The sequence below is a fragment of the Mollisia scopiformis genome, assembly GCF_001500285.1.
Source record: "Mollisia scopiformis unplaced genomic scaffold LY89scaffold_26, whole genome shotgun sequence".
Lineage (NCBI taxonomy): Eukaryota > Fungi > Ascomycota > Leotiomycetes > Helotiales > Mollisiaceae > Mollisia > Mollisia scopiformis.
The window spans coordinates 765,734-793,368 of record NW_017263606.1 but is presented as its reverse complement, the minus strand read 5'-3'; the positions used below and the strand labels follow the sequence as shown (position 1 = coordinate 793,368).

The following is a 27,635-nucleotide window of genomic DNA, read 5'->3' as shown; positions in this document are numbered from 1 at the left end:
TGGGCGCATCCCACTTATGTCTACTTGAAATCATCCAGTTCCTGATGCCAAGGCGGACTGCCAAAAGATTTCCATGCTTATCACTCAAGAATGGGGTATTGCCTGATGCTATCTTTCCGACTTCGTCCAACTATCCCATCTTCAAGCCTGAATATTGCATTGACGGCTGTATCGTAATTCGCCAATCAACGTCTGAGCCCTTCGTGGTCTCATTCTGTAGCTCGATACTACTCATACTACTCATACGGTGAGTCTTGTCTTTCATTGAGTTTATGAATGCGTGTGGAATCAAAAATAAAGTGCAACTTGCTCAAGACAAAGATTGAAGCTCGGAATCATCAGAAAGGATGTCAACAACCGCGTCCTCGCCGTCGTGGGAGTCGAGAGTGCGTGCAAAGCAAGAAAGCATTCTCTCACAACTTCCAAAAGAATATCTGCACTCGCACTTATCACACTCAACAACCGACACCACGCCCGTCTTAGATATCCCAATCAGCCTTCTCTCCGCCTCAGAACTCGAAATCACCTCGCTTGATGTCCTCCCACTGATCGAATCCATCGCCAGCGGAAAATACACCAGCATCCAAGTCCTAAAAGCCTTCACCCACCGCGCCGCAATAGCACACCAGCTCCTAAACTGCTGTCTCGAGTTCCCCTACGCTTCTGCACTAGCTCGAGCCGCCAAACTTGACGAGTACTTCAAGTCCAGCGGCGGAAAGACGATCGGACCTCTGCATGGGCTTCCGATTTCAGTCAAGGACCAATGTCGGGTGGTTGGCACGGAGACGACGTGTGGGTTTGTGGCTAATTTGGGGAAGAAGGATACGAGAGATAGTTTGCTGGTGGAGATCTTGCAGGATGCTGGGGCAGTGGTGTTTGTTAAGACGAGCTTGAGTATGGGTTGTATGTGGGGTGAAACGATTAATAAGTTAGTGATTTGGAATGTCTGTAAGAGGAGAGGGGACTAACGTCTCATTGTAGCATTATTGGGACAACGAGTAATCCGTTCAATCGTTCATTCTCTTGTGGAGGGTCAAGCGGTGGAGAGGGAGCACTGATTGGTTTTCATGGCAGTCCATTAGGGATTGGATCAGATCTGGGTGGGTCTATCAGGAGGTCAGTTGAGATCTATTCAACCTGGCTTCTGTGCCAGTGTCGTTCTTATTTGATGAACAAATGCTAACGGAACATTACAGTCCATCGGCTTATCAAGGCTTGTGGGGCTTGAGGCCTTCATCAGGGCGGATTCCGTACCACAACATTCTCAACTCCATGGAAGGACAAGAAACGATTCCTTCTGTAGTTGGTCCAATGTCTCACTCCCCATCGGCTTTGACCCTGTTCACAAAGATTGTGGTAATATCTCAGCCTTGGCTCACCGATCCAAAGTGTCAGCCAATACCATGGCGAGATGAAATCTTTCAATCAGTAACATCTAGTCGCAAGCTCAAAATCGGGATCATGGAGTGGGACGGAAACATCTTACCCCAACCTCCAATTCGCTGGGCCATGAAGAAACTAGAAACCAAATTGCGAGCCGCAGGACATGAAATCATCTCCTGGCGAATCGATCAAAAAGCTGCTCTGTCCATTCTACTCCGAGTTTTCTCATCTGACGCGAGCGGGGACATCGACCGGTCTCGAGCATTGTCGGGCGAGCCGCCCCAGCAAGTCATCACGAACAGCACGCCCAGTGTATCGCCCTTGACTATACTTGAATCTTGGGACCTTGCCTGCGAGAAATTGGCCTTCCAATCTGCTGTACTGGAACAATGGAGAGAAACGTCCAAAACAGGTAGCTTGGCTGACACGATGGACGTTTATATCACGCCAGTGAACCCTGCTGTCGCTCCAAAGCATGGTCATTATGCAAGAGGACGATACCTGGGCTACACGGGTACTGTGAACGTGCTGGACTTCTCAGCGTGTACAATACCGATCGGTTTTGTGGACCCGGAACTGCATCCGGCTGACAGTGGAGATACCGAGGACGCCGAAGGAAAGAAAATTCCAGGAATTACTGGGGAATTGGATGGATACATAAGAAGTATCTATGATCCGGAGGTTTACAAAGGGCTGCCCATAACAGTACAGATCGTTGGGCGTCGAATGGAAGAAGAGAAGGTCCTGGGTATTGCGACTGTGCTTGAAGGTTTATTGAAACGGTAGCATGGGTTCTCCTTGAGACCTGCCAACTTTTCGATTGTCCGACTAGACTATGTACTGTACATTCGTAACTTCGTTTTCCGATCCTGCTAGTTGACTATCCGTGATGGGGGCCCCAACCATGTTCGTATTTTTTTCTCTCTCTTGTTTTTTCTCGGAAAACTCGTCTCATCTTCAGCGTTCTTCTCCCAATCTGTCTTGCTAGGAATGACTTCAAGAACATTGCCAGAGTGCCAAAGCAAGTGTGTTGATCGCAAAAGACCTAGTTCTGCAATGAGAAAAAAAATATGTACAAGAAAAGAATTATCAAAATCCAGCAAATTTCTCACTAGCCAACACTGACCAGTCTTACAAGCGTCTTCCACGACGTTCTGAGAATCCACCCCATTTTCCAGATCCATGACCACGATGTCCTGAGTTCCCACCAAAATATCCGGTTGGCTGCGTGCCACCGAAACCTCCAAAGCCGCCGAATCCAGCAGATGGAGTGGCAGTGCTTGCAACAGATGACGCCTCAGCGCTGAGGGACTTGATTGCAACAGATGTCGAGGCGATCAAAGGCGTGGATGAGCTAGGAACTGGAGCTTCGGTCTCAATAGCTGTCAACGATGAAGAAGAAGCAACAACCTCAGTATCCGTCGAAGACGAGTTCTGCATAGCAGGAATGGTGATGTTAGAAATGGTCCACGTCTTCCCGTCATCTGCTGTTACCATCTCCGTATAAGTCGCACCAGAAGACACCCCTAGAGTGTCAATGAAGGTATCGTCCGCACTCTCTAGGATGATGGTTGAGTTGACGTAGTATTGCTCTGAGATTGTGCCTGTGCAGCTGACACCATTATAGTCATCGCATTCGATGGCCGTTCCCCATCCAAGCATCGGTCCTGAAGTTTTATTGAAGGTTGAGAGGAGTTGGCCTGTTACAGCGTCCTCCATGGTTTGAAGCCAGAGGTAGCTCTCCTTGTCGATCAGGGTATAGTTGAGTTTAATGCCATTTGCGTAATTGACATCAGCAGTGGTGAGGGATCCAACCCATTGATTGGGTAGCCCGTTAGAAGCAAGACCGTATACTTCAGATGAGATGCACCAGGTGGTGTCAGCGTCAGTGCCGCTGCATTCGCTTTGGCCGGACGGGTACGAGCCGATGATGCTCTGGATGAGGTCTCCAGTTCCATTGGATATACCGAGCCAGACGAAAAGATAGCCAGCTTGGTCGGATGGCATCTCGCCAGGATAGATGGTCGTTGTGGTGCTGATAATGTCCTGCTTTGCAGGACCTAAGCTGAATGCAGGACCCCAGGAATCGCGCTTCGTAAACATTGATGAAGCTGTGGATGCAGATAGCACCAGGCCAGCAAAGGATGCAAAGCGATACATGTTGCCTGAGACAAAAAATCAAAAAGAGAAATGAGTGTGCAGAATGTTAACAGCAGGCTCCGCCTAAGAATTGGATGTGTAGGAAGGAAAAAAGAAGATGGTTTGTAGTAATAACTTGCTGGGGCATTCGATGACTTTTAAAGTCATGGCCACATGTGTGTCGTCGTCAACATCTGATTTCGACATTGAAAAGGACGAATTATGGGGATTGAGAGTCAGGAGTATAGGAGGCCTATCTCGTTTCGCACTCGCTTGTTTCATCAATATTAAAGATCCACAAACAACATGAAACAATTCCTGGAGAAACGAATTCCCGAGGATCACATCAAAAGCTCTACCCCGTGAAAGAAACATTCGAGACCCAAGTCCACCAATCAGGCCCTGCGCTGCCAGGTGAGAGAGCCAGAGCCATATGGCACTTGCTCTACATAAGCACCAGTTCTTCAACTGAAGCTCGTGCCACAAACCGCCAAGACGGACCGTAATTGTCTTCCATTCTCTCGTTGAAAACCTCTACGCCTAACGCCGCCAGCCATAAACATGTCGTGTCCTCGTGCTAGTCCAACTCCCTTCCTCCATAAGAGCGTCTATGTGGTGCACAAGCTCTCCTGCTTTTGGTATATCCTCGCCCATAAGACGAAAAAGTGTAATCAGCGCGGCGGGGAAATGATCGAAGAGCTCCATGCGTCTGTCGGGGTATTCTTTATACCAGCGGTACTCGCTCATGTGCTCCTTCATAACTTCCGCTCGATCGGGCCACAAAATAGCTTAAGTTTGTAGATCTTTGCTAATATCATGAACAGTGAGTATACTCTTCAAAGCATAAACCCGATTCTAGGCGTTCTGCTAACAATTTCCAATAGGCCCACTTAGTTGCCTCGCTTCCAAGGGGGCCTAATATTGCAGAGATGGCAATATTCTCTAGTCGGACTTCCTCTTCGAAGTATTTTTTAGGAAGTCAAGCAGATTGCGAATGTCCTCCACATCATGGTTGATGTAGAGGATGTCGAAGGAGACGTTGAACCGAATTCCAGGACCAGAGTATCTGAAACAGAGAGGGTACAATGGCAGTGTAGCACTGCGAGATTCATGACAGACATCGAGAATGGCGGGAAGCCTGGCCTTGGAGTAATAGTACGTCCCTTCATAGACGTCCCCGGGATATGGTGTATCCTCAACCACCTGAATGTCGGTCGCAATCTCCACGACACGAGGCTGTAGACTAAACTTCCAAATCATGCATCGGATTTCGGTTGGCAGACGTTTGAATTGGTGGAACGCTTGTCCGGCTCCAACGAGACGATTGCGAAGCTGCATATTGATCGAGCAAGACGCGTCGTGGTATGTAGGTATCAGTATCGAGGGAGGTCAAAGCCAATGGACTCTACAACTGCTGGAGATTATTAGCATAGATCATGGTAAAAATTAAGACAATCATACCTCTGAATGCCTGAGAGGGTTGATGGAGTTAAGTCGTTGCAGTGAGAACGCAACGCGTTTTCGAAACCAAGCCGCTAAAGTACTCCCCGGATACAGCTCGCTTGTAAACCAATCACTGCTCAGGGGTCACAGCCAATGCAGAGTAACTGTTCCCTCATGCTATTCGCAATATTATTATTATTATCATTTGAAATGTAAACACAGGGTCTAAAAGCCGATAATTGGTTGAGTGAAGCATATTGTTCATCGTTCAATCATGGGGCAGAGAAGGAGATGAAAAGCTCGAGGAAAGAGATTGAATTGAATCATGGTGGGGTTATAGGTACTTATCAATAGATGGCGCTTTGATGTGGAAGATCTCTTGAGTTGAGTTGACTCTTGATGAAATCCTTTTGTCAGGTCACAGCGACATGCTGACATCAAGCCCAAGATAGTCTCATCTCAGAGCTGCATTTACTTTTGCGCTTGGCATCGCAACGCAACAATCACTTGAGATCATCTTCGCATCAAGATAGGCTCTATGGAGACGAAAAGATGTAGTTCAGACTCTAACGTCAGACTTCCCGTGATTGTTGGAAGTCTATCTTTGGCCTTCGCATCGCTAACCACTTGGAACGTCCCATGCATCGGACGGCCCCGCGTGCTTTTTCACAATTCCCAAGTGGAGCATTGGACTTGAAACAAGGCCTTCCTTGCATCCAATCAATGTCATGTGTCTGCGCTGTCAAAGTGCTCTCGACTTCAAATCCATGCGAAGGGTATTGACTACGTAATTGGCAGCGGGATTGAAGGTTGTCACTTTTTGTACCTGATGTCCTGGCTTTTCAGACCTCTTGGAGTCCTACTGCTATCTACACACCATATATCTCTTTGAAATATTGGCCACATACGTTGCAAGCATGTCAGCTAGAGGTGTACAGAGGGGACGAATAGAGAGAAAACCCGTTAACACCACAGACGATGCCACTTCTCCTACGGACCAGACATTCATGCTTGAAAGATCGAATGAATGGCCCGAACATCTCATGAGCTCAGCACGAAGACTATCTAGAGAGTTTCTTAGCCCAATAGTACACGAAGAACAGTATCCTCGAGTGATGTCGGTTGTCAGTGGAGTCGACGGCCGTCGTCCAGGGTTACATAGTAGGAAGACAAGCAGAGGAAGCCAGGCAGCTAGAGCAAAGAGCTCACGAAGGTCGTCTAGAAACATACCTGAAGTTACCAGTCCGCAAACAATAGCACCAACTCCAAATACGAAGCAATTCCGACTAAGCGCTATTTTTCCTTTCATATCATCTGCAGCAGGTTTTGGTTGTTCTCTTGCGCTCATCCTAGCTGGCACAAAGGCTGGATATATGACAGACGTGCACCTAATTGCTGTAAGCTATACAGACTCCCATCCCTATTTACTGCTGGATAGACTTGAAGTGTAGATACCTGCTAATTACTTGACGTGTGGTTCAATACCACTGATTTAGGAACAGGAATCATCTCGTTCGCACCGACGGCAACCTCCCCAACCGCATCTGCAACCTCCACTTCATCAGGCCTCAATAAAAGGCAGACATTGCCAACAGCAACAGTCACCACGCTTATCACCGCAACGCTCCCATCAGAAATTAGAGGAAGAGACTTCAATCCTCTGGATCCTCTAGGCTTGGGATCTGAATTCTCATCACTAGTGGCGTCCAGGGTTTCCGTAGCTTCAAGTGTCATATCTTCTGGTGGCAGCGGACTCACGTCCGAGTTTCCACTACCGAGCATCTCTCTGCCAGGACTCCCAAGCCCATCGGGTTTACTTTCAGGCAATGGTACCTCTTCGTCATCTGGACTCCTAGGGGCTTTGGGAAGCCTGCTCTCAGGAGGGCTCGGGTCTCTTCTGTCCGGACTGGCAGCAGGCCTTGGCTCCTCTGGTCTCACTCAAGCTATCGATGATGATCTCAATAGACTAGCATTTGAGTTGATAAATGGCTTCATATCCGACGCTGGGATCGATGACTTCTATACTTTACGTGTCTTGACAACTTGCAAGGGGGAATCTCCATCCAATATCTCGAGCTGCTCGCCCTTTTCTTCAGCTGCAAACAGTAAGTCCTTTCTTTCCATTCCAAGCCGCCTTCCTGTTTCTGACACTGGGTAGAAATAAGCAAAATCAGCTCCAAGATTCCAAGTTCCTTGGCGGTAGTAGGAACGAACGTCTCATCGCCTGCTCTCAATGAACTCACAGGCGCCGTCTCAACCCTAGGGCCGACTGCCGACTCGCTCGAGAAATTCTTGCTCGCTCTCATGATTCTATCTCTCATCAACTCAGCAGCGGCCATAATACTGTCATTCCTTGGCATATTCTTGGCTCAAAATAGGATAGTAATAACGGGAAATCTGTCTCTTGCAACGATCGGCATTTTCACCCGAAGTCTCGATGCTGTACTTGCGACCTTGATCAGCGTCATACTGAGCTGGCTGACCAACAAATTTGGCAACTCGGTCGGACTATATGCCACGAGTGGCGCAACATTCATCGCCTTGATCTGGCTTGGATTCGTGTTCCAAAGTCTGGCAACCTCTTATTGGGTTTGTGTGTGGTTTGTGGAGTTTAGACAGAGTAGCTTCAGAATCAGAAAGAGAGAGGCGACTGAGATTGGGGATTATAGAGGGATTTTCCGGGAGATCAAGATCGATGTCAGATCTCCGAAGGAGAATAAAGAGCAGGAGACTGTTGTTTGAGGATTCCAAAGCAGATGTACGGCACATCTTGGTACCCTTGGGTCTGTCGAAGCTCTTCAGTCCTATCTCGGCAAGATCTTTCCTCGATGAGTTGCAGGCCTGTTACAATAGATGTGGGAACCATCAGAGGAATCTCGAAAGTACTGATGTCGATAGTAACTGGCCAAATGATCTTTGCATGGGTCTGAGCTACACAGAGACTCTTTTTGGCGAAAGTGGGGTAGACAATGACTTGAAATAAGATCAAGATGTGTAAGGGTCTGAGCCTGTGTGATCTGTGCACTTGCCCCTTAATTAAGCGAGAGTCAAGTCGAGAATAACTGGTAAAGTCATGAAGCAATAGACTTGGATGATAGAAAGCATATAATGATATTTATACTGTTGCAGAAGTAGACTCTCTACAAGTGAAATCGTCGCACCTATACCTTTTGCTATTATTCTTGTGAGAAAAAGATTGAGCGGAGAAGAATGTTGATGGTGAGGCTGCACCCAAAAAAATACGGACACTGTTGATAATATTCTTTTGACAGTTTTACGCCGACTTTCTTAGATTCTTGATTAATTATCTGGATGAAAGTCAATCAGAAGCTTGGTCTTGCCTCATACATCAAGTGACGGAACAGTCAAGTGCGTGGTTTGGCCGACCTTGAATTCAATTACTTTCAAACGATGAAGGCATCGGGTACGACTTCTTCGAAGTGTATACTTGTCCTCAGATCCACGGAATCTGCTTCCGACGGTGACACTACTAACAATTTAAAACGATGGAAAGTGCATGGCTGGAAGAAGTTCAGTATGCTATCAAAAAGTTGGTGGACAGAGGTTACAAAGACATGGAATATTGATTGAAGTCAACTATAGCTTTCGCCCGATACTCGTTCCCATCACCCGCGTCTCCAATTCTTGAGTCCATAACGAAGACATCTTCAATTGTCTCACCCTACACCAGTACTATTCTTTCGAAGTCTCCACCAATGACGGCTGATAGCTATGCTTTGAGAAGAGTGTACGCTTCTTGACCAGTTAGCGCGTTGTTCCGTGCGTTATCCCTTGCTTGGTGGTGCATTGAGCCTCTAGCTTCGCGATTATCTTTGACCAAGGTCTCCCGCACCGCTGTGAGTGATATGCGATGATTAAGATGATAGACTGAGGAGATTGCTCAGATCCAGAAACAGTCTGATTGCACTCTATTTCCACGTTCTGTTGAAAGGATGGGCTGCAAGCTTCCTAGAATGATCTCCTACCCTTGCCCTCAAGACTCTATCCAGAGCTGCCTCGACTGTATATCGGTTCTTAACATCATCAGCATGCTTCAAAACATGGTCTGCCCACAGTTCTGCGCTCGGTGCATCATGATCGTCCGGATTGAGAGAGGTGTCCAAGATGCGAGGCTCAATGCTCGGCGATGCTGCATCTTCTCTTCTTTGTAAGTTTGTGATAAATTCAACGGCTGTGGCAAGGGAGACTCGGACGGCTTCAATGCCCTTCAATGGGCAATCGTTTCTTCTGGGTTGAAGAATCCTCTCTCTGATTGATTCAAAGGTTATCGGAGCACTCAATTGCGAATCATCTCCTGTGCTGACCATCAACACACTTTGCAGTTGGGAGATCTTGTCAAGATTGAAAAACCCATCCTCATCATCCTCGATGTCCCCTTGGTAGTCCTCGAGGATTGGAATGATTGCTCTGTGGAGTGGGAGCATGCGAGTTCCTGCAGTATAGTAACGCTTAGAGCGCTCATCTCGTTGCAAAGTCTCGAGGCCATGGGACGCTTTATCGCAGAAGAATCTGTGACATGCAACGATCTTCGACACTGATTGCGGACCGTTGGGAGTGATTATAGCCGGATCTGCAAAGAAATGGTTGAACTCCATGTCAGGTTCATCGTTGTGAAGGCGAAACCATTCTTTCCAAATGCAGCCAAAATTCCTAAAAGGAAATTAGTTGTTTTGTAGCATGGACGGCGGCATTGCGTAGATTCTTGTAAGTTTGTTGCAGAATCTTCTGACATGGCTTGACTTCCACCTGAGACAGCCATCTAGAGTTGGCATGTGGTCAGTGATTATCCAAGTATCCTTGATTGTTTTCCTGAACACGAGATCCCACCGATGGAAATTCCAGTACGCTTCCAGTTCAGACTTGACCTCGAGCCTTAGCTCTTCATCGAGGGAATCTCTAATAGGCGCATGAACAGAGCTGATTGCCGAAGACATGTCGAACAATCAAGCTGTACGGAGTATATATCAAACAAGAAACGGTTTATCCGCGAAATTTGCTGGCTAGCAAGAACTTCTTTGTAGACAGAGCCTGTTCGCTAAGGCAATGAATGTTGGGCGGACGAGTTGGAGTTCTTGAACAGACAAAAGAATGGTTTTGGGTCAGAAGTTTCGAGCGTTTATTTGGGCTGTTGTGTGAAATTATGACGATGAGTGGAATTGACGAATCATAATCTAAGGTGGCGCTACCGGAATACTGCTACTGTACCGTAGAAACACAGAGGCGGATGCAGCGCGCGCTTCAGTTTCCCGAACAGATTTCGAGACTGGTTTGCTCTGTCTCTTGATACGATCGGCTGCGAGCGTGCAGCGGTAAGGATTCTTGAACGTGTTGTTTTCGCAGGTTGAGAAGGAGAACGAGTCACATCGTCCATTCATATTTGCTGTATTCTGCTCCTAATTCTGGAGACCGCGCTGAGAGATTGTAACTTTCCGAATGGCATTGTGACTAAAGTCAGGGGGCCTGAAGTGGGAGTGCCTGTCGATAATTCTCTTTGGTCGTCCATCTTTGATATTCTTTGTTCTTCTATCAAGAGATCGAGAATTAGAAAGGGCCACTTGACACTGGTCTTTATGCTATCCGAAGACATTCGCGGTCATGATGGAAGCAGACATCTTGTTATCAGAAAGTGCGCCAAGTCTGGTATCAAGTTGCAAAGGCTACCACCATAGACACCAAAGAGCTCGAACGCCTGGCACAGGACGCGACCGTCTTTGATCAAGGCCCAGTGTTCGTCCGAAATTAGCTCTTGAGTAACCTCTGATCGCTATTCTTTGAGGGCCTCTCGGTCGAAGCTTGCCGCTTCACGACCGTCTTTGACCAAGACCTAGTGTTCGTTTGAAGCCTGTCGCTTCGCGACCGCCTTTGCCAATGTCCAGTGTTCTTCTGCGGTTTCCGAGTGACCTCTGATCGCTGTGCTTTAAGAAGCGCATATGCTTCGAGATAGATATACTTCAATAGACTTATCGCTCGACACTTTCTTCGTCAGATTCGGCATCAATGGAAGCGGTCGCTTTTTATGCTATGCGTTCCAGCTCTTTAAAGGGCATGGCTTTAAGAAGCGCATATGTTTCGAGATAAATACATTTTAATAGACTTATCGCTCGACGTTTTTTTCGTAGGGCTCGGCATTAGTGGAAGCGATCGTTTCCTGTGCTATGTGTTCGAGCTCTTCGAAAGGATCCTATGGCTTTGAAAAGCGTATATGCTTCGAGATAGTCATGCTAAAATAAGTGGACCCAGCGCTCGACATTTTCTTCGTGAGGTTCAGCATTAGTGAAAGTGATTGCGAAGAAGCAAGCTTTGACTGAGAGGCTCTCAAAGCATAGCAATCATAAGTCACTCGAGTTCTTATTTCAGACGAACATTGGCCTTGGTCAAAAACGGCCTACTCCTGTCAAAGGACAGGAGCATGCCTCGTATACTTCAGATCCTTTGCATTCTTGAATCAATCTTCTGTCCCACGGCCGGACAAGAGAGGCTCTCTTGCCAAGTTTGGTGTTCAGCACCGCAAAAATCTCTGGTGGAGAAACCTGTGTTTAGGAGAAATAGTTGATCTGTTGCCCCGTTATTCTAGCTGAAGATTAAAATCATGATCGAAGAGCATAGGCCCTTGCATAGCTTCGCCGCTCTGTGTTTCGATAGCTCGTCCTGTGTCATGAATTGTACTTGGAATCCTAAGCTTTCCTAGTTCGTATTTGTATTTCCCCGATCGGGACGTAGCACGACCCCGGACGCCCCGCGAAGCACCAGTGGCGCGTCGATCAGGGACCCTTATTTTGAAGAACTTTTCTCAGTCAGGGGTGTGAATACAGACAAGCTTTTGGTATACGCCGTAGCCGTGATGTGCTTCCAACTTTGCGGCTGGCTGAGGAGCGAAGCATTTGTGGCTGGCTGTCAGTATCAATAGTTGGCATCGTTTCTCCACAGTGGCGGGAAGCGAAGCTCCTTATGGTTCGTTTACTTTATTTCCAGACCTAGATCTCGGTAAATTAAGGGGAAAAGGACTACCGGCCCGCGCCGGCATTTCGCCGTCCGGAGACACTTCCTTAAATACAAGTCTTCTGATTTTGGCTTCTTTTCACGCTGCTGTACATTGCGCGTCTCTTCCCAATGGGGCAGATGAACCCCACTTGACGAGTCCTTCTGACTACCAACATCGCAGTCTAGACACGAAATAGTTCTCAAGTCAGCTTCTATTAGCCCAACTTCACTGATGCCGTCTGGTCAACAGCTTGACTTCAATGAGAAAACAATTACTCGATTATGAAGTCTCGAACAAAGATGGCGGGCTAAAAGTGAAATGATAGAGCCCAAGATGAGTATATAAAGAGTGAGATCGTCTGAATGAATGCAACACAGCTCTAGCTTTCAACTTCCAGTACGCGCATCTCCATACACCATGCTCTGCAAATCACTCCTCTCGTCGATAGCGCTGCTTGCAGCTACCCACGTCGTCAACGCTTCTCCTGTCGCGCCGGTTAATAGTGCGATCGCTAATGCCGTGCTCAGCGCAGAGTGTCTCTTGGTGAACGTTGCTGTGAACTCACTTCATGCCTATTCCTCAGCTACCCCCTTCTGCTCTTCATTCATCGGGATCAAGACCTCTACCATCTCGACGACGATTACTACAACCCTCCCAGTCGTTACAGCAACCCTGATCACGACAACCTCGACAAGTTCGGACATTCTGCCTGTCAGTACGAGCACCTCGACACTGTAAGATCTAATAATTGGTAAGTGATCGAAGACTGACGATCAAGACAGTGTTCAGACAGTCACAACTTGTATTCCGGCAGCCGCGACAACCAAGAAGGCAAAGAGGAAGGCTCCAACTCCCACCACCACATCCTTATCAGTTGCAACCGCCCTCCCATCTTGCGTCGCTCAATTTGCGAGCGCAGAGATCTCAACCGCTTGTAGCTGCCTCGCAATTCCGACACCCAGTACGACTTTGACATTTACTGTCACCAGCAGCCCTACAACGACGTTGACTCTCTCAACCCTAGCCGTCACAACTCCCTCAGCATCCACGACCACCGTCATCTCCACATCGACCTCCACAGTCCAATACTGCCCTACACCAACATCATGTGATAACCAAGGCCTACAGTACGCCGCCTTCTATAACCCTGAAGGTAACAACGCCGATGATTCCTATTCGACGTTCGACCCCACATACCTAAAGTCCACGAGCGTCGGTGGCCAAGGAACCGCTAATTTGTACTATTCCGCTGTCACCACCACGGCGGGCGGCATCGACAACCATTGCACCAGCGCCGATATCACCGTGTACGGCGACAGCACCGAATTTGGGTGCCAATTCTTCACGCTCGACCATCGCGGGTACCTGTTCGCGGCCGAGACGGGGACATACACTTTCTCCGTGTCTGGCGTGGACGATATCTTCTTCCTATGGACCGGCACGACAGCGCAGTCTGGATGGACCAGGGACAACACTGCTCTCACTGTTACCGAAACTGCTAGTGATGGCAGCTACTCTGTAGATTTGACCCAGGGCGAGTACTTGCCATTCCGTATGATTTTTGGTCAGGCGCAGGGCTATGCTGTTTTTCAGGTATCTGTTACCGACCCCAACAATGATGTTATCTTGGATTCGGACTCGGCTGGATCGCCTTATTTGGTACAATACTCTTGTGATGGGACGACTGCTCCGCAATTCGCGGGCGCTTTCGGGGAGGAGGAGTAGGTTGACTGGTAATTGGTATTAACATGGAAAAATGGAGAAGTGCAACGTTAAGCGTGTTTGTGTCATGCATCTAGATCTCTAGACACCTTAATTGAAAGGATCTCTCAACCTCTTGCCTCTATGCATACGCAACCCTGAAACTTTTCTCGAGAGCCGGACTATCAGACTTCTCTGACCATTTATCTTGGGCATTTCGCTCCACTAATATAATCAATGAAATCTCAACGTCCATGTCAAGAAAATGCAACTGCGGTGATATCCTACGGCATGATGGAAGGCTTATGAACGAAAAAGACACCGAAAGAACGGGAAAGGTGCTCGCGAGTCTAGAAAATTCTAGATAAAGAATTCTGGAGTGCCGGAAACTTGCCAAGGACATGCCTCGCTGATTGATCAAGAAATGGTAGCAAGAAAGGAATCTGCATCACTCATCCCATCCCGCTAGGGAATTCAGTAAATGTTGCATTCGCATCCTGGAGGACACATGGTCCCCGTCTAATATACAGTGTTCTACCTCGCTTGATATTTTGCGATAGTGAATCCATGTTTCCTCCACACTCGTGGCATGTTGTTACGAGCCCGCCTGTGTTATCGGCTCGACATCTTTTCGCATCGAAAATGAACCATTCCTGCTCTCATGCAAAGATATCTCAATTGCCCGGCCTCTAGAGAAGGTCTCTCTTCGCACTTTCCGAAAAGAAAATCACCATCCGCCATAGCTTTCTGACCAGCACTTCAGCCTCTTCCTCCAAAGCCTGGAAACGTTAGTAGAAAATTCATTGGGAACGAGAAGAATACTTACTCCTTCCAACTGCTCTATCAATTCCTGAGGTTTGCCTCTAGTTCTGATGTGCTCCTCAACAACCTCAACCAGCATCTGCTCCTGCACACCGAGATACTCGACGATCTTCTTCTCAATAAAGGGTCTCAGCCTATCCACAATGATGGCCTCGTCCATAAATTCCCACTTCACATCCCATTCCCACAAACCTTCCTTGTCGTTGGGAATCGCACTAGCTAGTTGCTTAACAGCTTGGTCCTTTTCTTCGTCTGTCAAGGAAGCAGAGCCTGCTGTCGAAGGATCAAATTTGATGGGAATGAGTGTACGCTTCGTAGACTTATCAGCTTCTTCCTCGTCATCGAGCAAGCCTTCAACGTCTGCGATGGTTCTTCTGGGAGCAGCAGCCTTCTCCTTCTGGATCTTCTGAGCGGCAGCACCAAGTGAGAGCTTGAATGGCTGTTGAGCACGACCAGGAGCATTTCTTGCTTCAAGTTCTTCTGCTTGACGATCAAGAAACGAGTCGGCCATGCCTCGAGCAGATTCCTTGTCAGCCATGTCGCGTTGTTTTTCTTTCTGTTCCGCAAGACGGTCACGCTCATCGGCAGCGGATTCTCGAGCTCTGAAAAGTGCACGATTTCGAATCCATTGGCTTCGATCCGCGTAGTATTCTTCGACCTTCTTGCTGGCTTCGAGGTCATCGTCCCAATCACGGTATCGTTGAGCCATCTTCTCTCTCGCAGCACCCGCCTTCGAATCGTCTTCATCTTCTCGTTCCTTTTCGCGCTCTACTGCCGCAGTGCGTGACCGTTCTCGATTCAACCAGCGACGCTCCTGATCAAGATATTGCTTTTCTTGCTCAGCTTCCTTGTTTGCCGTACGTCGTCGCTCAAGTTCCTCGTCACTAGCTGAGTCATTTTCCTCGTCGCGATCGATCCAAACGTCACCGTTTGCATTGCCATTGATACCACTGCCATTAACAAATGCAACATTCTTCTGATAATCACGAGGCATCTGGGAACCTTGCATCTTTGGTCCAGAAGGTGCATTAGGGACGCCACGTGGTCCGAGAGGGATATTGTTCGTGCCTGCTGCAGGTCCATTGGGTATCGATGTTGCTGGAGCGTCCAGTCTCGACGGTCTGGGAGCACCATTCCTCTGTCGTTCCGCAGCCTCCATTTCTTCCTCACGCTTCAGGCGTTCCATATCTCTCCTTGTGCTTCGATCTCTGAAAGCGGCGATTTCTTGTGCAACAGTCTCTCGCATTTCGGCTGGGATGTCTGCAAGCTCATCATCCACCGCCAACGGGATGTTGACAACTTCCACGTTATCACCTTGACCGGCGTCTTGCATGGTAATGTCCTCGCTTCCTTGTTCGACTTGGACAAACATAGGTGGATGGAATAATTCGTAGATAGCAGCTTTCAGACCCATCTTCGCAGCATCCAATCTCGCCTGCTCGCCAGCAGAATCATCTGCTCGATTCGATTGCCAATTCTCAAGATAATTGAGTGAGTTGTCGTCCACGAAAACCAGAAGTTTGCTCTTCTCAATCTCTCCATCTTCAGTTTCTTCCTTCTTGACCCCATCACTCGGCTTCTGCTTTTTGGTCGGAATCTCGATGTCTTTCAAAACCTCGACGGCCGTAGACAAACTCTCTGGATCCTCGAACTGCGCGAACCCAAAGCTGCATGCTTTGCCTTCTGCATCAATAGCTCTATCCCATCTTCGTAACCGCCCCGCGCAGCTGAGTATACGCTCGATACCGGTATCTCCACCAGCGCCCTCCGTAATGCCACCAACGAATATCGTGCGGACGATTTCCTCTTTTGTAGGTGGGACCAGGGACATCATACTCTCTCTCAGCGCCTGCCGTTGTGCATCCATAACAGACAATGATCCTAGACCAGCTCTACCACCCGCAGACATCGGATCTTGACTCTCTCTCCTGCCTGGCCCAGCCGTCAAAGGTGTGCTTGGTTTCGATGGACCAGTGCCTAATCGAATAACGGGGGCGGAGAAGTTGATGTTTGGCATATTGGCCGGGCCTTGAAAACTGGCTGGCAAGCCACTGGGTCGACTAGCCTGTGCATTGTTGGCTTGTTGTATGCCTGGAGGAGGAGCCGTACCTGGCGCAGACATGCCTGGTGGGGGACCTGAAGTACATTAGCATGGATGGTTGAAGATCATAGGGTGTACTTGCCCATTCCCGGTGGAGGTCCCATACCAGGTGGAGTACCAGTCTGGCCTGGGAAACCTCCAAAGCCTGGAGGGCGCCCGTATGGCGATGCTATTCACGATCAGCAAGAGACAAGAGAGGGCTTAAACGCAGGGAGACAACAAACCTCCGTAGGGATTGTACGCCATCTTGAACGTCAAAGCAGGATCAAGTGAACAGCTGCGAAGATAAAGAGGTCAATGCAAACGTAGTCGAGCTCACACAACAGATGGCAGAAAAGATATCCGTGTTGGCGCAAGAAGAGTTGCGAACCTTGAAGCTCTGGAGTTCCAAAATTCAATGGCGGGCACAGACCACATCCACTAGCGCGAAAGCTCTCAAAAGTTCGACCTCTGAAATTCAGATCATCAACGACATCAAACCCCCGTTGTTCGCCAATTCCATCAAAGTGAGTGTGTATGGGCTCGCAGATTAAAAGTAAAAGTTTCTAACGTTTTCAAAGCACGATGGAATTCCGCAGAGCAGCAGACGTGCTGCTGCGCTCCCAAACCTCTCCTCTCGCCACGGCCCTTAATCCTCGAACAGCCGTACGATGGACAAACAAAGCTCAATTAGACTATAGCAGCTGTCCGAATCGCCCAGCATCTAGATGCCTAGCTACCTCATCTCGAAGATACGCTTTAAAGAACGTCCCGACCACAACATCCGCTCCTCTGCCCCAAACCACGACATCCACCACCAACTCCTCATCAACCAATGCTCCGGCACCCAAGAGCCCCTTTGGCGGCCTGAATGATTCTTTAGGCTGGATATCAGGCAACAAATCCCGCTCATCGTTCCCCATCCCTCGAGCCGGAGGCTCCTTCGAAAAGACTCTCAACGGCGGCTCCTCCGCCTCTGATCTGTTATCCGGCATCATCAACCGGAAACAGCAGCGCGCTGGCGGCGTCCAAGTTGATCGCATGCTGGACCCAGGCTCGATGCTGGACCCCGACAACTTGGCCAAGCAAATGACGTTCGATACCGCGGAAGAGACGATGGTTCACAGGAGCAAGCGGGTGCCGATAAAATTGGGGCCTAGTACGGGGCGGAGTGTCACGATGGGTGCGGGGCTTGATGTTGGGAGGGGCTTTAGGTTGTTGGAGCAGTCTTGTGCGAGGAATAAGGTGAGGGCTGATGCGAATAAGCAGCGGTTTCACGAGAGAGGAGGACTGAAGAGGAAGAGGTTGAGGAGGGAGAGGTGGAGGAGGAAGTTTATGGAGGGTTTCAAAGCTACTGTGGTGAGAGTGAAACAACTGAAGAATCAGGGGTGGTAGATGTGTGATGGGAGCTGTGTCTACAAGAGATGATCTGTGTATTTAACAGAAGATCCGTGTATTATAGGACAAAGTACGTCCGTTGAATCTCGAGGGTTCGAATTTGGTGCTTCTTCCGCATTCTCTATCTGGGTAACGAATCCCAAGTCAGCTTGCGTTGCGAATTTGCAACAGTCTCCATTATGCTATCCTCGTTCTGCCAGCCTGCCTTTTGGCTTGGACAAATACATCTATCCGATTTTCGAATATCGTTGATCAACCCGAAAAGAAAATTGGTTCTTGACACAAACTATGTCATTGCAAACCCAATTCTTCTCCCTCGGATTTCAATGGAAAATAGTTTGAACTGGCCGCAGTTCATTGAGCTTGACGTTGAAGCCACCACAATCACGTGCGCTCATTTCCCACACCGTCCAGGTTTCTCCCATCGAAGTTGGAACATCGGTGCAGCATTCTACTGTACTCAGTGCCTAGCGAAACAGAACTCTCTATGCACCAGTCTTTTCGCAGTTGCGATAAGTGCCGCAGGCTTACTTAGTATTTATTTGATATTGCTACTTAATGATTTCGCATGCACATGAATTTGATTACTTTTCCACCTACAGTTATGCTTCCTAATTTAGAATAGGGCCTACGGAATCTAGAACTCTGTTCTGACACTCTTTTGCTACTAAACACACCGACTTTAAGGCCGTTGGTCAATTGTATTTCCTGCTGATTAGTTATTGCAAGAATGAGTCCTTCGGAGCTGGCGCATAGAGCCATATGTGTTCGCTGCGGAGGTCTCACCGGCTCCTAATCACTGACCACTTAATTATTAGGAATTGGCAGAGATAATCTCAGATGGCTGTATCAAATCAGTGTGATCGAAGGACTTGAGGGGATGTCTCCGGTCGGCGGACTAAGATCCGGCAATGTCGATCCGCTTATAGATCGCTTTTGCCATCGAGATCCCAGCAGCCCTGTCACTGACAGCATCCTACTACGAAATAAGAAACAGTCCGTGGAGTGGTCTTGGCACAAGCTATCATCTCGGAACAAACCTACTAGATCAGACCACCATCATTAGCGGACTCTTAAAGAGCATAGTCATGTCTTTCTCTCTTCGCTGGACCACGACGAACCCTCAATTTTTGGATCGGCAGGACGGGAAGAGCCTCTGAACGATCGGAGGCAAAGAGCCAGAATCGGCGCGTTTAATTGACGGTTAAGCGCAAATCCATGCGGGCTAAGAATCTCGATCCATGAAGCCACCACAAATTGCACACAAGGCCCCTAAGGATTTCGCTTCGATCGGGTCTCTTTCAGCGACTCCGCAATCTGATAATCTTACATGGCATCATATCAGCTGCCTTTCTATCTCATGATACTCGTATGTGAGCATCCAGAAAAGGGAATTCCGTGATATCAGGAATAATAGGCTTTGATACTTGAATGGTTGGAACAGTTCCGGAGACGTGCATATAATGATGTAGTCACGGTAGTACGGATCCAGTTGCAACCAACTAACATCGTTGAACTTCTCGGGAGTACGGCACTGAATTTGGTGCAATTTTGAAAGCCCGCATCAATTGTGCAAGAAGCACTGGCAGGATCGAGAACAAGGAGCGTAAAGAGGCCCAACTGTTGACACGTGATTCTCGGACAAAAGAGACGCCCAACAATGTTGGGATATTCGGGCAGAGTTGCTTTTAGGGGTCTGAGAAGAAAGCGGATGAAGTTGAATGCCGCCTTCTCGAGTCTAGAGGACCAATCTCATTGCCGCTAGAATAACCTGTTGGTGTCTAGAAACAGACCCCTAAATTTTGAAGCATGCACTTCATCTCGGAGGCGGAGTCCCCTCCGAATCTCGATGTTATTATCCTCACAAAAAAGCCTGCGCACCTCCAAAAACTGTCGAAAGCCTGGCCACACTATTCCCGGACTTGTCGACTGACGATTGTCCCAGGTAGGTGCTTCTGTCAATCGGCAGTCATGTCGAGCATCTCTACATTCCTATTCGTCTGGTGAGGCGGGTATCCTAAATTTTCGATGGCCACACTCAACGCTTTTGCCTCCGCGAGGGGGCTGAAGCAAGCTTCTGTGACGTGAGGGTGTTGCGATGTTATTACCTCTGGAACTGTGAAAGCAACAGACACATGCTGGCACGTATCTTGGCCCAATTTTGCTTGTCCATTCGGCGAAGCGCCATCGGTGAGGAGGAGTGAAAGCTCCACCAAAGATCATCTTGTACCGCAACTTGACTTCAAGCAAAGCACGAACATGTGTTCGTGTACAGAGACAGTACAAATCTAGTTCTTCAACCCAGTCTGCTTAATAACGAGAAAGAAGAGTGTAAACGCGCGGCTGTCAATATCGAGGGCAACACCAAACTCAAACGCCAGCGGGACAGGGGTGCTTTCGCAGACTAAAAGTTCCCTGGAACCCCAAGTCGAGGGGTCCAGCGTAGTGCCACCAAGCCCGAGGTACCATACCTGGCATAGCCTGGCAAAAGGTTGTCAACTACTAAGTTTCCATGCATCGTTCAGACCGCCGTGCATCGACAGAATCTGACAAGAGTCTCCATTCATTGGCTTCGTAGCAACATGACGAATCAAATGGAGTTGTCCGACTGTTAAGAATGCTTGAGATGTTGTGGGGAACAGGTTATGCATTGGAGCAGCCTTCAAGTCCGATTTTCGAAGCAGACCGCATTGGCAGGGCCATCGTCGATTCGTCGCCTTCTCAGCACCAGCCAGCTGATACCATCATTATCTCTTTGATAGATGATGCACTCCCCAGACCTCATGTTCAATGACTGAATCTGAAAGCTGTCGTTGAATCTAGCTTTGCCTTAAGCATTCGACATGCCTGCAAAGATAACTTTCATGTTCGCCACCCAACATTGAGGCTTCCATCGGCCATGTACGAGATGCTCCGATCCTAGTAAATGACCTATGATATTGGTCATGATTTTGCCTCATCCACAAGTACATCGTGAGGACTAGAGCATCTCGCCGCCAGTGATCCAGAACACCTCGCCAACCAGAAGCTTTGTGAATTGGGACAACGAAGGAAAGGCCTCCGATGCCATTAGCGGTACCATTGACTTTGCGTCCATTTTAATGCCAGGCTGAATTTCTCTCAATATCAGAGTCACGTTCAGACGGGTTCATGGCGTTCCTATCTTTGTGCCAGTCTGCCAACAAATCCGATCCCATCTTTCTCCGCGTCATATCGCGAAACATCATATGAGCAGCAACAAACTGGTACTTGTCTCATATATCTTGCATGTTCTTCTTTTAGCACCTTTGGCATGGTGATGCCAATTCCGTATTGAAAAATGTCTTTTCGCAAAATTCGCCCCTCATTTGGGGAGAGCAGTGCATCGACCAGCAGTCCAAGTCAAGCTACACCCGAGAGCTCCAGTACGGGGTCTGATCCGCGTCGAGCTCGCGGCGAGAAAGAAATTGCGGAAAACAGCAACTCTGCTTCTAAACGTAGAAGGGTCCCAGAATCGGTAACACGAAATGCCTGCTTGAACTGTAAGAAGGCTCGGGCAAAGGTTAGTCGTTCTATCCATGCGCTTGCTTCATACACATTCGTGATTTGTGCGAAATGCGGCCGCCTCTTCAGGAAACAATCTCCTTTGAGGCTCTTGACTGACAACTTCCAGTGCGATGGTAAGAAACCATGCAAGAGATGTGCGACGCGCCTGGAGACCTCCGATTGCATTTACGAAATCCACATCAAGCATGCGAAGGAAGAGCTTGTGAAACAGATCAAAGAGCTGAAGGCTAAAGACCATCTCAGTGAACAGATCCTGCAAGCCCTCTCCACGGACGAGAAGGTCTCCGATATTCTTGAGCGGCTCAAGAAAGGCGAGACATACGAGAGCATTGTCGAGTGGCTTGGTCGATCTCCTGTCGACGACTTAGAGACGCTGTCCCCAAGAGAGTCTCAACATTCTACATTTGATGCATCTGATCACGAAATGGGTGGAGTGCCCGGCACGACAACATGGACAACAGTAACAGCCAACCAAGCTGTTATGGACCACCTTTTGCAGCTGTATTTTGCCTGGGTACATCCAGTGCATACGTTGTTCGACGAAGGGCACTTTGTTGACTGCTACAAACGACAGCTAGACGACTACTGCTCGTCTGTTCTTGTCAACTCGATATGTGCCATGGCATGCCACCTACACCCAATGGTGGAAGGGGAAGAAATCGACTTTGAGCAGCTCGGAATGGAGTTCATTGATGCTGTACGCATAGAGATCGATCCTATTGGCAAGCGTATTACCATGATCCAGGCATTCGCCGTGATGTTTCTGGTCGACTGTGCCCGTGCCAATGGCTTACGAGCTTCGTCCTACCTGAAGGTGGCCACGACTAATCTGCGAGGTGTTATTCATCAAGATACTGATGGTTTTGCGGATGTTTGGAAGAATACTGTTCGCGGAGTGCGCAATTTGAATATGTCAGTGTGGAATACCCTCAAATCTTGCTGCTCGTTAACAAGAGTAGTGAATGGTCCCAGATCACATTTCAGCCACCTTCAGTCCTGAGTTCTGCGATACACGACGCCTTCGAAGAGTCCGACGATGTGCTCGATGATGCTTCGTGGTACTTTTATCGCTCTATTCACGACGAAGTCCCTTCTTGGCCTGGACTTCTAGCAACCACGAATCGTGAGAAGGCCAAACTGACTGCCATCATACAAGATGTGATTACAATCATGTATACGCCTGCAGGCCCGTTGATTTCGGCACGAGACATTCTCCATCAGTATAGAAGATTGGTGGCGTGGCGGGAGGACCTCTCAGGCGACATTAGCAACCTCGAGAGCCACGCCGGCCATGCGTTACCGCATGTGTTATCCCTTTTGTATGTCCCTTGATGCAATATTTTTGACTCTTGCTGATTGGACAGAATTTTATACAATAGTTCCGTCGTTCAGCTCTTTCGTCCTCTGCTGGTGTTGGAATCCTTCCACTCACCGATGGTGGAAGAAACGATTTGGAACCACGCACAACAGGGACTTTTCTTGCTTGACGAACAATATCGAACCAAATTTAGCTGTCGATACCAGCCGGTCATGCAGATGTTTGCTGTCCTCCACCTGAGCGATACGATTGCACGATTCTTTCCTGGCGGGGTCGAAGGTCGAAGCAAAGATGGGCCAGAAGCAATACAATTTGGGTTGGAGGTTCTAATGCAATCCGCGGCTGGGTTTCCTGTTGCAAATCCGTTGCAGGAGATGCTGCGAAGAGAGGCAAAGAAATGTTCCATTCGACTGCCCAGGACCTTGGACTTGATTGCGCCAAAGACAGCTCCACAGCAGGTGTACCGGATTGACGACTTTATCGATGCCTGTACTAGGCCAACCTTCACACAACCATTCGATGAACTTATTCCAAGGTACATGGCGTCGTTTTCTGCAGATTGGGCTATTCAGGGAGCCTCTGGGGGTTTTCTTGAGGCAAGCTCTGGGCGCAGTCTTCGCGTTCAATCAGCAGAGGAAAGAGGCGCACAACATCTGATGCAGATTCGCAACTTGCTTAATACCAGTTGATCCGGCCTCTGATCGACTGGCGATTCCCGTGTTCGCCCTTATATTGGCCGATCGTCCCTCACCGGTGTTGAGTATTCGAAAAACGTTCCGCATCTCGGGGCATTGACGTTGTCCTTTCCATCGCAGTCTCTCTGCAGTTCGAGTCTGGGTCAACATCTTTAGCGGTGGTTTTTGGAAAAATGGAAGATGATTCTTCTCTCTTGGACGTTCTTGTCCCCCCCACTGATCGTGACGGCGCTGTACCCATAAACCAGACCACACAGAGGGACAAACATTTACACTCCGGTCAATTGCTTGACTCTTCTACATCTTGTATTCCAATGATACGCCAGTCTGCCTCTCTTTATGCCTCCACGCGCGAAGGCGTGCACTTCAACCAGCGATAACTTGACATTATTTCGTCGACCACATATATCCATAATCCCGGTGCTGTCTATTCTGAATCGCATGACGTATGCTGAAGTCGTATCCTCGTGAGATTTGCGGAGCCGAATGGGTGAAGTCGTAGGGCTTCTGGACCTGCCTGTCGCATTGATTCGAGAGTTTACGGAGGAACCTCCGGTCGTGTCTGTGATCGCACAGCGTTTTCCCGATGCCATGCACGCACCTTGCGGGAGCGAACGAAGCTGCCTTGTCCCATCTCGGTCCTCCTCGCCATGCTCGACTCCCCTGCGACTTGCTCCCTTTTTTGCCTCTTTTCCTGCTTTGTGTCCTGGTGCGCATTGCATTTCGACTTTTCTGTGTCTGCCCTTCGCTTGAACGAAGCAATGCGACCCTCTCAGGATTGTGGCAACCATTCGACAAATCTGAATTTAGGAGGCCGAGGAATTCAAGGGTCATGGGGCAGGACATCAGGAGTGCATTGGATGGTTTGGTGGTTCAATCTGCAAGGTCGCCCTCGAGTTTTGAAGAAGTATGAAGGGAGATGCTCTTCTCTAGGTCGGGGTGGCGGAAGAAGCTCCGACATAATCAAAGACGCTGCCCCACTTGTATCTGGAAACCTGCTCACTTATTGGCTCGTTCAATAGCTGTAAGTTACCTTGCGCTCTGTAGAGGGACAAGAGAGTCTCTTTGTCCTTTCGATGCAATGTCGAATGTTCCGTAAAGGCCTTTTCTTTCCCGTGCAGCAACCACAACGCAGTAGAGAGACACTGATGAGAAGTTGAGAAGACCAAAGGTGAGGCTTTATCGTCACCGCAATCTCTCGTCGAACGTAGCCCAAGCCATCCCAATGTTGGTTGCATTGAGGGCTTCGCAACATGTGATTTGAAACTCGAGCCTTCAACTGTGCAGTGCTTATTGAGGTTGCAGGTCGACTGATCAACGATGCACAAGCGTAAAGAGCACCTCGAACGATACATAATGTCAAGAAAGTCCACAGAGCGATGTTCTCTGCGATTCCAGCCATAGGTGAACCGAGGGGTTCCATGCTGGGCTTGTCATCATTGTATTGGCATTTGCGACCTCCGCATGTGCTTAATGCCAAGTACAGGGTAATTTGTCGCAGACTGCTCACCCAAAATACAGGATAGACATGCCTTTCGTCGACGCCTTCGTCTTGATTTTGAGGTCTTTGTGTACAGAGCAGCGAAGCATAAGTCCCATCGAGTCTTCCTCGCAAACAGGTCAGACTGTCGAAGAAAGAAGAGGTGATTCTCCTTGACCGTGGATAAGTAAAAGTGGATTGATGGTTCTTGGAGGTTTCCATTGCAGAAGCTTGGAGTTCCCCAACGAGATCAACGGCCCCGACGCTACAAATAGACTGTCAGAACCATCGCCTCAGAAGCTGCTGCAAGATCTGCAGCTCACGAGGACTAACAACACGTCAGTAGCTCATCCCAGTACTGAAGACCTTCTGTCCTTGCAGGGCTAGACAAGCCATCGAACAGTCAATGATATCCCAGTGGAGCAACACTCCGAGATATAGAGGTGCGTATCATTGGAGAGCTGGAGAAAGAAAAGCAAGAACAGAGTCATTGAAACTTACCATCTCGGTGGCGAATTGTGAAAGTGGCGGAAAAGGAGCTTCTTCTCCGGCAAGTAGGCTCCTGACACGTCTTTTAGGATTTCTGAAGAATCTTCCATTTTGGTTGCAGGTATGCATTTGAAGGACTTGTAGGCGATTGTCGTGAGGAGGCGAAAGCTGCAGTGATAAAGTCCAGAGTCGATCATCACGATATTGGTAGGTCCAACGAACGGTGCGAGTCTTTGAATGATAGTTATCTCCTGCAGGAGCTTTCGTTGCACTGTTTTGTAATTGCTTCATGATGTTTAGGATTATCTTGTCGGAATGGTTGATATAAATTATAGTTGTTGGTCGAGTTAGTTTCTCCATCACGTGTTATCCCAATTGGGAAGCAACGCCTTGATCTCCATTGAATTCACAACATTAAGTCTGATCTCCAGTCTCATGATTGCATATGCCGCCTATGTATTATTCTATTATGTTAAATTCAGTGTTGGGCTGTGGTTTCGTTGAAGTCATCGACACGTCCAAGAAGTTCACGTTCTACTTCGCTTTTATCCAGCTCTACTCCTTTCTGGAATCCAACGCTGGGGCTCGTTCTTTTGCTAAGCTTTAATCTCAACTGTTTATATCAAAAGCATAGATTCAGATCAGTCAACAGGCGATGATGCATTGCCGGCAATATTCAAAATCCATCCTCTTCTTACCAATATTGAGCGGACAACTTTGCAAGTTCTAACTAGACAAAGTACGTCATAAAATCACGACTAGGATACATAAATACTTGATAAGTATACCTTAAATCCATTATTATCGAGGCCGATAACTCAAATGCTGCCAGTGTGGGACGAAAGTCCTCACCCCACCCTCGCCACGATCACCTGCACAATTCCTACAGCACAATACTCAGTCCATTGGCTTGTGATTGAGGATCAACATTGTTGATCAATGCATACTCTACAAGCAGCATTCAAGATAGCAGCATTCAAGTTTGACGTAACTCATCAACTAACATGCGTGCTCGCTTGCTTCTACTTCAACACTCAACTCGACTTTAACTCACGATTTTGGCTCGAAGGTCATCGCCAAAACATACTCTGCATGCAACATTAAATGACATTTATCATATTTCCAGTCCTCTTGATTGGCATACTTCCTGATAGTGCCCTTTTCTAGTTTACTTTGCACACACTACCGGACACTGAATGCAGACTGTCTACCAATTAGATGACTTCCTCTAAGTCCACCCCACATCGACAATTCCTTTTCCTACAACTATGCTTCTAGTTCTCTACAATATATATAAAGTCAAGAATCAAGCATATTAAACATTTTACACGCTTTAGTCCCAAGTGTGTTCCCAAGTGTGGTCTTTTCCACCTCCCTCGCTCACCTCTGAATATTATTTCATTTCAGCTGAAAGCATAAAACTTTGTTCCGAAGACATCTTATGATCGCTTGAATCAAAATAGACCATTCCAATGGGTCTTACTTTCGAGTGTCTAGGATGATCATCGCTGATGCAGAATTTTCCGGATAGACGCCAGATCACAAGGTCGACTTCACAATATTGACTAATACTTAATAAAAATCACTTATTCCGTGGTTATATTGAGAATTCGAGTTCAGAGGACTACCATTGTCAGGTTGATTGCGACCGTTGTCAACATCATCACTATCGTCAATTTAAAGCATCACCGTTGTCAACTTGACTACTATACCCCAATACTCCATTTGATAACGATACATCGTAGATGAATTCAATCGCCGGACCTACAAGTCCCTGACGCAGCACGTGGTTAGTTACCTGTGGATCCATGTAATGAACACACATTCTGTGAGTGTCTACGGACTGAAAAGAAGTTCTTTTATGCATTCTTCATTCGCGCCTAAGGCGTCCAGGCGCTCACGAAGTCAGGGAAGTGTTAGCGCGAATTGTGATAATGGTTCGATTTTTAAAGCAAATGACGGAACTGTCAATGCGTGAATGATGATATTGGTTCCATTTCTAAAGCAAATGAAGAACTTGTCAATTCGTGAATTGTGATAATGGTCAGACTCTGAGGCATAGAAAGCATTGGGGATGTCGATTCGTGAATATGTATCTATGTGAAAGGAGAAAGAGAACGTCTTTCATGTTGTCGTTT

General features: G+C 48.0%; 12 protein-coding genes across 12 annotated transcripts; 6 read left to right on the top strand and 6 right to left on the bottom strand.

Moving 5' to 3' along the window:
* Positions 1 to 139: 139 nt before the first annotated feature.
* LY89DRAFT_689734 (acetamidase) lies at positions 140 to 2,250 on the top strand. The gene is made up of 4 exons (XM_018215961.1): positions 140 to 247; positions 329 to 928; positions 982 to 1,116; positions 1,197 to 2,250. The coding sequence occupies exons 2-4, from the start codon at positions 348 to 350 to the stop codon at positions 2,167 to 2,169; spliced, it is 1,689 nt and encodes a 562-aa protein (XP_018064873.1). The 5' UTR covers positions 140 to 247; positions 329 to 347; the 3' UTR covers positions 2,170 to 2,250.
* Positions 2,251 to 2,811: 561 nt separating this feature from the next.
* Positions 2,812 to 3,495, bottom strand: LY89DRAFT_564592 (uncharacterized protein; the record flags this gene model as incomplete). The annotated part of the gene is made up of 1 exon (XM_018208518.1): positions 2,812 to 3,495. A coding segment is annotated over one exon (684 nt), but the record flags the coding sequence as incomplete, so codon positions are not given.
* Positions 3,496 to 4,393: 898 nt separating this feature from the next.
* LY89DRAFT_263277 (uncharacterized protein) lies at positions 4,394 to 5,001 on the bottom strand. Its single transcript, XM_018206292.1, has 2 exons — positions 4,984 to 5,001; positions 4,394 to 4,927 (listed from the first exon to the last, which is right to left on the bottom strand). Exon 2 carries the CDS (start codon positions 4,858 to 4,860, stop codon positions 4,465 to 4,467), a length of 396 nt encoding a protein of 131 aa, XP_018064871.1. The 5' UTR covers positions 4,861 to 4,927; positions 4,984 to 5,001; the 3' UTR covers positions 4,394 to 4,464.
* Positions 5,002 to 5,882: 881 nt separating this feature from the next.
* On the top strand, positions 5,883 to 8,010 carry LY89DRAFT_787527 (uncharacterized protein; the record flags this gene model as incomplete). The annotated part of the gene is made up of 3 exons (XM_018223081.1): positions 5,883 to 6,126; positions 6,468 to 7,070; positions 7,124 to 8,010. 3 exons carry the CDS (start codon positions 5,883 to 5,885, stop codon positions 7,705 to 7,707), a joined length of 1,431 nt encoding a protein of 476 aa, XP_018064870.1. The 3' UTR covers positions 7,708 to 8,010.
* Positions 8,011 to 8,593: 583 nt separating this feature from the next.
* Positions 8,594 to 9,315, bottom strand: LY89DRAFT_689732 (uncharacterized protein). The gene has a single exon (XM_018215960.1). It carries the CDS (start codon positions 9,291 to 9,293, stop codon positions 8,895 to 8,897), a length of 399 nt encoding a protein of 132 aa, XP_018064869.1. The 5' UTR covers positions 9,294 to 9,315; the 3' UTR covers positions 8,594 to 8,894.
* Positions 9,316 to 12,249: 2,934 nt separating this feature from the next.
* On the top strand, positions 12,250 to 13,036 carry LY89DRAFT_263232 (uncharacterized protein). Its single transcript, XM_018206291.1, has 2 exons — positions 12,250 to 12,679; positions 12,751 to 13,036. Exons 1-2 carry the CDS (start codon positions 12,335 to 12,337, stop codon positions 12,904 to 12,906), a joined length of 501 nt encoding a protein of 166 aa, XP_018064868.1. The 5' UTR covers positions 12,250 to 12,334; the 3' UTR covers positions 12,907 to 13,036.
* Positions 12,926 to 13,693, top strand: LY89DRAFT_596622 (uncharacterized protein; the record flags this gene model as incomplete). The annotated part of the gene is made up of 1 exon (XM_018209932.1): positions 12,926 to 13,693. A coding segment is annotated over one exon (768 nt), but the record flags the coding sequence as incomplete, so codon positions are not given.
* A 522-nt stretch (positions 13,694 to 14,215) lies between these two features.
* Positions 14,216 to 16,943, bottom strand: LY89DRAFT_263178 (uncharacterized protein). Its single transcript, XM_018206289.1, has 4 exons — positions 16,817 to 16,943; positions 16,675 to 16,761; positions 14,496 to 16,627; positions 14,216 to 14,448 (listed from the first exon to the last, which is right to left on the bottom strand). The coding sequence occupies exons 1-4, from the start codon at positions 16,836 to 16,838 to the stop codon at positions 14,359 to 14,361; spliced, it is 2,331 nt and encodes a 776-aa protein (XP_018064866.1). The 5' UTR covers positions 16,839 to 16,943; the 3' UTR covers positions 14,216 to 14,358.
* A 105-nt stretch (positions 16,944 to 17,048) lies between these two features.
* On the top strand, positions 17,049 to 18,227 carry LY89DRAFT_656317 (uncharacterized protein). Its single transcript, XM_018212377.1, has 2 exons — positions 17,049 to 17,098; positions 17,153 to 18,227. Exon 2 carries the CDS (start codon positions 17,157 to 17,159, stop codon positions 17,964 to 17,966), a length of 810 nt encoding a protein of 269 aa, XP_018064865.1. The 5' UTR covers positions 17,049 to 17,098; positions 17,153 to 17,156; the 3' UTR covers positions 17,967 to 18,227.
* Positions 18,228 to 21,288: 3,061 nt separating this feature from the next.
* Positions 21,289 to 23,522, top strand: LY89DRAFT_596406 (uncharacterized protein; the record flags this gene model as incomplete). The annotated part of the gene is made up of 4 exons (XM_018209922.1): positions 21,289 to 21,510; positions 21,622 to 22,427; positions 22,475 to 22,834; positions 22,880 to 23,522. The coding sequence occupies 4 exons, from the start codon at positions 21,289 to 21,291 to the stop codon at positions 23,520 to 23,522; spliced, it is 2,031 nt and encodes a 676-aa protein (XP_018064864.1).
* Positions 23,523 to 23,659: 137 nt separating this feature from the next.
* On the bottom strand, positions 23,660 to 24,431 carry LY89DRAFT_262961 (uncharacterized protein). The gene has a single exon (XM_018206288.1). The coding sequence runs from the start codon at positions 24,317 to 24,319 to the stop codon at positions 23,798 to 23,800; it is 522 nt and encodes a 173-aa protein (XP_018064863.1). The 5' UTR covers positions 24,320 to 24,431; the 3' UTR covers positions 23,660 to 23,797.
* LY89DRAFT_262960 (uncharacterized protein) lies at positions 24,432 to 25,672 on the bottom strand. Its single transcript, XM_018206287.1, has 2 exons — positions 25,510 to 25,672; positions 24,432 to 25,336 (listed from the first exon to the last, which is right to left on the bottom strand). Exon 2 carries the CDS (start codon positions 25,228 to 25,230, stop codon positions 24,544 to 24,546), a length of 687 nt encoding a protein of 228 aa, XP_018064862.1. The 5' UTR covers positions 25,231 to 25,336; positions 25,510 to 25,672; the 3' UTR covers positions 24,432 to 24,543.
* Between the last annotated feature and the right edge of the window lie 1,963 nt (positions 25,673 to 27,635).

Excerpts from the sequence above, each read along its gene's own strand:
- LY89DRAFT_689734 (XM_018215961.1), top strand. The coding sequence starts at position 348 with ATGTCAACAACCGCGTCCTCGCCGTCGTGGGAGTCGAGAGTGCGTGCA. Across the intron at positions 929-981 it reads TGGGGTGAAACGATTAATAA|CATTATTGGGACAACGAGTA; the intron begins GTTAGTGATTTG and ends GTCTCATTGTAG. Across the intron at positions 1,117-1,196 it reads CTGGGTGGGTCTATCAGGAG|TCCATCGGCTTATCAAGGCT; the intron begins GTCAGTTGAGAT and ends GGAACATTACAG.
- LY89DRAFT_263277 (XM_018206292.1), bottom strand. The coding sequence starts at position 4,860 with ATGCAGCTTCGCAATCGTCTCGTTGGAGCCGGACAAGCGTTCCACCAA.
- LY89DRAFT_656317 (XM_018212377.1), top strand. The coding sequence starts at position 17,157 with ATGGAATTCCGCAGAGCAGCAGACGTGCTGCTGCGCTCCCAAACCTCT.
- LY89DRAFT_263178 (XM_018206289.1), bottom strand. The coding sequence starts at position 16,838 with ATGGCGTACAATCCCTACGGAG. Across the intron at positions 16,628-16,674 it reads GGGACCTCCACCGGGAATGG|GTCCCCCACCAGGCATGTCT; the intron begins GCAAGTACACCC and ends AATGTACTTCAG. Across the intron at positions 14,449-14,495 it reads TGATAGAGCAGTTGGAAGGA|GCTTTGGAGGAAGAGGCTGA; the intron begins GTAAGTATTCTT and ends TAACGTTTCCAG.
- LY89DRAFT_689732 (XM_018215960.1), bottom strand. The coding sequence starts at position 9,293 with ATGGTCAGCACAGGAGATGATTCGCAATTGAGTGCTCCGATAACCTTT.
- LY89DRAFT_263232 (XM_018206291.1), top strand. The coding sequence starts at position 12,335 with ATGCAACACAGCTCTAGCTTTCAACTTCCAGTACGCGCATCTCCATAC. Across the intron at positions 12,680-12,750 it reads CAAGTTCGGACATTCTGCCT|TGTTCAGACAGTCACAACTT; the intron begins GTCAGTACGAGC and ends CGATCAAGACAG.
- LY89DRAFT_262961 (XM_018206288.1), bottom strand. The coding sequence starts at position 24,319 with ATGGTTGCCACAATCCTGAGAGGGTCGCATTGCTTCGTTCAAGCGAAG.
- LY89DRAFT_262960 (XM_018206287.1), bottom strand. The coding sequence starts at position 25,230 with ATGGAAACCTCCAAGAACCATCAATCCACTTTTACTTATCCACGGTCA.